The following is an 8,253-nucleotide window of genomic DNA, read 5'->3' on the forward strand; positions in this document are numbered from 1 at the left end:
TGTTCCTTATTTGGCTATGAAATGTTCAATCATCTATGAGGAAACAAACTCAGAAGAGCAAGAATCCTGCAGAGACATTAGCTTCAGTTAAGACTAATCTTTTTAAGTGTGGCTACTAGAATGACCGACAGTTCAATTTTTTTACTCAAGCATCAAATTTGTGTGACGTGTTGTCTCGTAAGCCAATCAGCGGTGAGGATCTCAGCCTGCCATCACTGACGTTGAATCAGAAAACCAAAATAGCAGCCGTTAGCTGTTAGCCCTCAGAGCACACAGCTCCTCATATCTGTTCAGAAACTGGAGAAAAGTTATACATGAACAAACCACAGACTGTCTGTGGCATGGCGAATACAGTCACTGCTTTATTGATGCCTGTGTGGCATTGTTGTGAGTTTGGACGGAGCAGCTACAAAGTTAGCTTAGCCTCATCGATCCAATCTCCATTCAGAAAAACAAGCATTTTAAAAGTGTTTCCTCTGCCGTCTTGTCTGCACACTTATTTTGGCATCATTTTGAAGCGTGTATTACAATTAAATCACGGTAAAATTTGTTCATTTTGTTGTAGTTGGTATCTACCATAGTATTTTCATGGATATAAGCCCCGCCCCCTCGCCAGTGCGTCTTGTTTGAATGACGCGACTAAACACAGCTGACAGCTGCGGTGAAATTTGAGCGATTAGAGCGATGCGGTTAGAGCGATGCTAATGGTGTGAATGCATCATTAGTGTTCGTCAGTATATCTGAAATGACTAGGTTAGATACGTTAGCTAGCTAGTTGACAGCAAGGAGTCATGTGATCACATTGTTAAAATATGACAATAAATCATTTTAGGTACGTTTCCAACAACAGTGACAGTTGGCCGACTAAAAAATAAACATCAAGAAATCTGAAGAAAAAAAAACAATAATAATAATACATTTGTTTTAATGTAGTCATTATTATTATTGTTATTGTTGTATTTGAATCTTTTTCTTCTTTTTTTTGTAATCGTTTATTTGAACAGAGACAATGCACATTGATGAACACTTTAAACAAATAATGCTTCAAATGTAAACATGCCGGATTTTAGCTTTGAGCTCATTTCCATCAGTAGTCCCTCACATACAACATTTAAGAACATGACATTTATAAACACAGCAAAAATAAATACATGATATGCAGAAAGAGCAAGAGCAGCATATACAAACATTTAAGACATGGCAGCACGATGTAGCAGCTAGGACGTGTAGAGTGCAGGAGGAGATACCCCTGTGTTAAAGTGCATTTAGCGGTGATTGCACGTCTGTTTGTTTCTCAACCATTCTTTTAGTTGACCTTTAAAATTATTGAGAGTGGGACAATCCCATATCTCAGTTGTTGTATTTTGATCAATTAATTAGTTACTAAGTGAGTAGACTCACCTATGGTGATGTCACTTCTTGTTTCAGGTGTCCCGCTGCTCAGTGAACTTCTCCAACATCAGCTGGAGCTCCGGTGCTGTGTCAGTATCCTTCAGCACCCCTGGACCCTCCTGTAGCTTCAGCCTGATCACCGGGGAGCCCCCCCGACCCACTCCCTGCAACCCAGACCAGAGGGGCTTCACCTGCCGGGTCACAGGTCTGAGTCCCGGGACCCGGTACCGGGTAACGGTGATCTCAGAGCAGGACGGAGAGAGGGGCAGCACGACGGTGCGCACAGGTAACATAACATTATTTATAATATTATTATAAATAATATACCTGTCTTATCAGTTTAAAATTACAACGCTTATGAACTTTATATCAGTTCACATACACAGCCATTATTGCCCTGTATTTCGATATAGATATATTATGATATTCTATATATTTGATCTAATGTCCCCCTGCAGCGCCTCTTCCTGTGCAGAAGCTGATGGTCCGTCATGCTGATGAAACCACGCTGAGCGTCCTGTGGAGCCCCCCCCCCGGGGAGTGGGACGGCTTCACGGTCGTCCTCCGACAGGCTGACCCCCATCAGATGGACCCCGCCCTCCGACAGGCTGACCCCCATCAGATGGACCCTTCCCTCCCTCAGGTGGCCCCCGCCCTCTCTCAGGTGGCCCCCGCCCCAATGGAGGTGTGGAGGGTCCTCCCCCGGGAGGCCAAAGAATTTACCTTTACCACCCTGACCTCAGGAGAGCTGTACACCGTCACCGTGACGACCAACAGCGGCAACCTGAGCAGCTCAGCCTCTGTCAGAGCATACACCCGTACGTAGCTCACACTCTGATATATTGTTAGCACTCTGATAAATTGTTAGCACTCTGATATTTTGTTAGCACTCTGATATATTGTTAGCACTCTGATAGCATGGTGCAGTCAGCTGATCCCCGCTGTGTGTCCTCAGGTCCGGCCCAGGTCTCTGGGCTGCTGCTGGGGGTTCAGAGCAGCACCGACAGCCTGCAGGCCAGCTGGCAGCGAGCCTCCGGAGTTCTGGACTCGTACCGCGTTCTGCTGGTCAGCGACAGCAGCGTAATCAAGAACGAGAGCGTGGCGGCGGACGCCACCAGCACCACCTTCCACCTCCTGAGGCCCGGCGCCCTCTACAGGGCGGTGCTGACCACCGTCAGGGCCGGACTCAGCTCCAGGCAGACGGTCGCAGAGGGACACACCGGTGAGCATAACCTCAGTCCAAAGTGTGCCAAGATTTTGGAGTTATTATATTTTGTTTTTTTAAGTTAGACCATCTGGTATCGAACATTTTACTGCGTTCCCTCAGTAACGGAAACTGAATGAAATATAATATGAGCACAGGAGGGAGAATAATTGTTCATGTTTGTTGCAATGGGATCAAATACTTATTTCACACAGTTAAATGCAAATACATTTTTATCTTTTATATAATGTGAATTTCTGGATATCTTTTTTATATTCTTACTCTCACTGTTAAAATAAACCTACCATTACAATTATAGATTGTTAATTTCTTTGTAAGTGGGCAAACATACAAAATCTGCAAGGGATCACATACTTATTTCCTCCACTGTAGATCAGAACAAAATAAACTTAAATGCGGCTCCTACATTAAAGTGGACCTATCATGCTATATTTAAATGATATATTGTAGGGCCATACCTATATAAGGTATATCTATACGTTTCTGTTTTCAAAATACCAAACAGATCATGCATTTTAGCCATGCCTCATTTCGCTCTATGTGCTGTTTGCTGTCTACGGTCTGATTCTGCTGACCACGCCCCCCTGCAGGAGAGGTGAGACGTGCTCTGATCAGCTGCTGGGCTGTCAGAAGAGGGGGAGAAAAAGAGATCTCCGTCCTCCGTGTTTTATTATATAGAGTCGTTATTCATTTGTTTTAAAGCTCAATAAATAACAAAGAAAACCTTTGACCGGCACTTTTCTAATTTTGTCCGGAAGATTTAAACTTTAACGGACATCTTGACCGGCGAAAGAAACTGAAACTGAAACTCTGCCGCACGGTCCCCTGGTTCCTTGGAAGAGGCGGAGAGGTGGGTGTTTGTCATCTGCTGGTGGACTAACCGGAGAGAATTACAGTGCTTGCCTCGACGGGGAGGGATTGCATTGAATTAAAGCAGCGGGAGCAAACGCTTGCCTCGGGGAGGGAGAAAGAAAGCCACAGCGGAGAATAAACAGAAGGGTAACCATGGTTACCATATGCGTGGGAAGTCTTCTTCGCTGCTTTTGTGGCAGACTACAGCGCCACTTACAGGCCTGGCATATGTACTACATCGTCTCCAGCGCTTTCGAGCAGCAATGGCCGGCTGTGGCCCAACCCCACATTCCCCTGATAGGTGGAGAGTTGGCCCAATAGCCGTAGCGCCACTTCTGTGACGTCATAGAAGTGTTCAAATCTGGATCAGTCTGTATCAGGTCCGTTGCAGCCCCTTTTTTAGAGATTTGGGTATGGAGGAAAATAGAGAGGGTTGTGTTTTCTGACACTTGGTGAGTTCCCTGGAACACCGGGGACACATATTCATGTATAAAAGACGTACAAAAGTGCATTTCAAGGTTCAAGGTTCTTTATTGTCAATCTGACATAGCTACAGAGTAATTATGCAGTTGAAAATCTTATGTCACAGGCTTCTCCAACAATGCAACATAATAACATAACATAATAACAATAAGAGCAAGAGCAATACAAAAATAATAATAGTTATAAAAATGAAATAAAGTTATGATGTGGAATAGTGCAGTATGAGTCTATATACAAGTTATTGGAATGATAGATATATATTAGGTATTAGATACATACTACTGAGTAGCAGTTGAATGTTTGAAGTTGTTTCAACAGTTCAATTTTTTAACAGTCTCACTGCCCGCGGGAAGAAACTGTCTCCGAATCTTCTTGTCCTTGCCCGGATGCTGCGGTAACGTCTGCCAGACGGCAACAGAAAGAACAGTTTGTGGCTGGGGTGATGGGGGTCTTTGATAATCCGTAGTGATTTCTTCCTGAGCCGCTGGGAGTAAAGGTCCTCCATGGATGGCAGCTCCGTCCTGGTGATGTGCTGTGCAGTTTTCACCACCCTCTGTAAAGCCTTACGATCGAGGTCGGTGCAGCTGCCGTACCAGGCCGTCATGCTGCCAGTGAGGATACTCTCTATCGTGCACCTGTAGAAGTTGCAGAGTATCCTGGAATCCATTTTGAACCTCCTCAGCCTGCGGAGGAAGAAGAGCCGCTGTCGAGCTTTCTTGGTGATGGTGGTGGTGTGAAGAGACCATGTCAGGTCCTCAGTGATGAGTCCATGTCAGGTCCTCAGTGATGAGTCCATGTCAGGTCCTCAGTGATGTGGACCCCAAGGAACCTGAAGCTTTTGACTCTCTCCACCGTAGTCCCATTGATGGCGATGGGGGTGTGTCCCTCTCCCTGCTGCTTCCTGTAATCCACAATCAGCTCCTTTGTTTTGCTGATGTTGAGATGGAGGTTGTTCTCCTGGCACCAAGATGTCAGGTTTTCGACCTCCTCTCTGTATGCCGTCTCGTCATCGTCTGTGATCTGGCCGATGACGGTCGTGTCATCAGCAAACTTCACGATGGTGTTGGAGCTGTGTGTGGCCACGCAGTCGTGGGTGAACAGGGAGTAGAGGAGAGGGCTGAGCACGCAGCCTTGAGGGGCACCGGTGTTAAGAATCAGGGTGGAGGATGTGATGTTTCCCACCCGCACTGCCTGGGGTCTGCCCGTCAGAAAGTTCAGGATCCAGTCGCAGAGGGCGCTGTTGAGCCCGAGGTCTCTGAGCTTGATGGCCAGCTTGGAGGGCACAATGGTGTTGAATGCTGAACTGTAGTCAATGAACAGCATTCTCACATATGTGTTCCTGTTCTTCGGGTCCAGGTGTGAGAGGGCAGTGTGGAGGGTGAGGGCTATGGCGTCGTCTGTGGACCTGTTTGCTCTGTAGGCAAACTGCAGGGGGTCCAGAGATTCAGGGAGGGAGGAGGTGATGAATAATTTGACTAACCGCTCAAAGCACTTCATTATGATGGAGGTGAGTGCTACTGGGCGGTAGTCGTTGGGGCAGGTGATGATTGTCTTTTTGGGGACAGGAATGATGGTGGAGTGTTTAAGACATGTGGGGACTACAGACTGCAGCAGGGACCTGTTGAAGATGTCTGTGAACACCTCTGCCAGCTGAACTGCACACACCCTGAGAACACGGCCAGGGATGCCATCAGGTCCAGGAGCCTTGTGTGGGTTAACCCTTTTAAAGGATTTACACACATCTGCCCTATTTAAAACAAAAGGGCAGTGTAGCTCCTGGTCCCTCTGTACCTCCACAGCCTGGCTGCTCTCAAAGCGTGCAAAAAAACTGTTTAGCTCATCTGGGAGAGATGCGCACGCAGACACTCCCGCAGCACCCCCCGCTGCTCCTTTGTAGTCAGTCATTGTCCTTAGTCCCGCCCACATATTCCTAGTGTTACAGCCTTTGAAGTCAGATTCCACCTTCTCTTTGTACTGTCTCTTTGCATTTTTTATTGCTCTCCGGAGATCATACCTAGACTTCCTGTACTCCTCCAAATCTCCCGCTGTGTGCGCGAGAGTGCGCGCTTTCAGTTTGCCGCGCACCTCACCGTTTACCCAGGGCTTTTGATTTGGGAATGTCCGTACAGAAACCTTCGGTACCACGTCATCGATGCATTTCCCAATGTAGCAGATGACAGTGTCCGTGTGTGTGTTGATGTTATTGTCCTCAAACACACTCCAATCCGTAGATGCAAAGCAATCCTGCAGTGCTGAATCTGACTCCTCGCTCCATCGTTGTACTGTCCTTGTTATCGGTCTGTCCCTTTTAAGTTTCTGCTTGTAAGCAGGCAACAACAGTAGTGAGATATGGTCTGATTTGCCGAAGGGAGGGCGAGGGAGAGCCTTATATCCATTCCGGAAAGGGGAATAAACATGGTCCAGTATGTTTCCCCCGCGCGTCGGGAAGTTGATGTGTTGGTAATATTTTGGCAAAACCTTCTTCATGTTGGCGGTGTTGAAATCTCCGGCCACAACGAACGCCGCATCTGGCCGTGAAGTCTCGGTTTTATCAATAAACCCAAACAGCTGATCGAGTGCCGTGTTGTTGTCGGCGAGTGGCTGCGGCGGGATATACACTGCTGTTATCACAACAGATGTGAATTCCCTCGGCAGATGGAAGGCCCGACATGAGATCATGAGGTGCTCTAGCTGTGCGGAACAGTCCGATGAAATAATCTTCACATCTGAGCACCAGTTGTTGTTAGTCATTACACACACACCGCCTCCCTTACTTTTCCCCGAGTTTGCAGTCCGGTCCTGACGAAAAATAGAGAATCCGTCAGGGACAATAGCGGAGTCCGGGATAGCGGGGTTGAGCCAAGTCTCAGTGAGAATTAACACGTTACAGTTCTTAATGTCCCGTTGAAAAGCAATCCGGCTTCTGAGTTCATCTAGCTTATTTTCAATGGATTGAACATTAGCCAGAAGAATACTCGGAAGAGGGGGCCGATTCTCACGTTTTCTCAGTCTGACCAGCAACCCGGCCCGGCATCCTCGCTTTGTCTTCTTCTTGCATCTCTCAGGTAGAACAGCAACAGGTAGCCATGGTGAATCTCCATTGTCTGTCGGAGGGTTAATATTGTCCACGAAGTTTCGCAATTGGAAAAGTTCCTCTCTGCTATATTGTATGGCAGAGTAGGTGCGGTCGGCTAGCATGTTGCGAACCATGTTAAAAGTAAAACGGCAAAAGTAAAAGAAATATGTACAAAATACGAAAATGGGCAAAGTTGGAGAGGAGCACAAAGACAATGCGGCCATCTTCACCGGCGCATCTGACGCATCTGGCGCATTTTGCATGATAGGTCCCCTTTAAATATAATATTAGCACATGAGGGACGAATAATTCTTCTTGAATAATGGTTAAGAGCAGCCAGAGGATTTAAACAGATCCAAATCTCCCCCCAGTGCCGGCTGCAGTGGGCGAGGTGACGGTCAGTAACAACGGGCGGCCGGACTTTCTGTCTGTGTCGTGGCGAGCGCCCCCCGGCGAGGTGGACGCTTACCTGGTGACGCTGAGCAACTCTGAGAGGACGATCCACTCCGTGCCCGTCTCCAAGGCCAGCAACGAGTGTGTGTTCAGCTCGCTGGAGTCCGGACGCCTCTACACCGTCAGCATCGCCTCCCGCAGCGGCAGCAAGTACAACACCACCCGCGTCCAGGAGAGGACCCGTACGTACTGAATACCAAGTCACATGCTACATCACATGCTACATCACATGCTACATCACATACATCACATGCTACATCACTAAATACTACATCACTAAAGTACGATATCACTAAATACTACATCACTACGTAAATACTACATCACTAAATACTACATCACCTAATACTACATCACTTAATACTACATCACTAAATACTACATCACTAAACATCACTAAATACTACATCACTAAATATAACTAAATACTACATCACTAAACATCACTAAATACTACATCACTAAATACTACGTCACCTAATACTACATCACTTAATACTACATCACTAAATACTACATCACCTAATACTACATCACTAAACATCACTGAATACTACATCACTAAATATAACTAAATACTACATCACTAAACATCACTAAATACTACATCACTAAATACTACATCACTAAACATCACTAAATACTACATATGTAAATATCACTAAATACTACATCACTAAATACTACATCACTAAATATAACTAAATACTACATCACGAAACATCACTAAATACTACATCACTAAACATCACTAAATACTACATATGTAAAT

General features: G+C 46.1%; 1 protein-coding gene across 1 annotated transcript in view; it reads left to right on the plus strand.

Moving 5' to 3' along the window:
- Nucleotides 1–8,253, plus strand: part of LOC117496591 (receptor-type tyrosine-protein phosphatase beta-like) — a 51,113-nt gene that overhangs the window by 6,757 nt on the left and 36,103 nt on the right. The window contains exons 3-6 of the mRNA XM_034148294.1: nucleotides 1,429–1,678; nucleotides 1,851–2,210; nucleotides 2,348–2,614; nucleotides 7,400–7,663. Of these exons, the coding sequence (XP_034004185.1) occupies nucleotides 1,429–1,678; nucleotides 1,851–2,210; nucleotides 2,348–2,614; nucleotides 7,400–7,663 (1,141 nt within the window). The remainder of the gene's footprint in view (nucleotides 1–1,428; nucleotides 1,679–1,850; nucleotides 2,211–2,347; nucleotides 2,615–7,399; nucleotides 7,664–8,253) is intronic.

Source organism: Trematomus bernacchii, unplaced genomic scaffold (assembly GCF_902827165.1).
Source record: "Trematomus bernacchii unplaced genomic scaffold, fTreBer1.1, whole genome shotgun sequence".
NCBI lineage: Eukaryota > Metazoa > Chordata > Actinopteri > Perciformes > Nototheniidae > Trematomus > Trematomus bernacchii.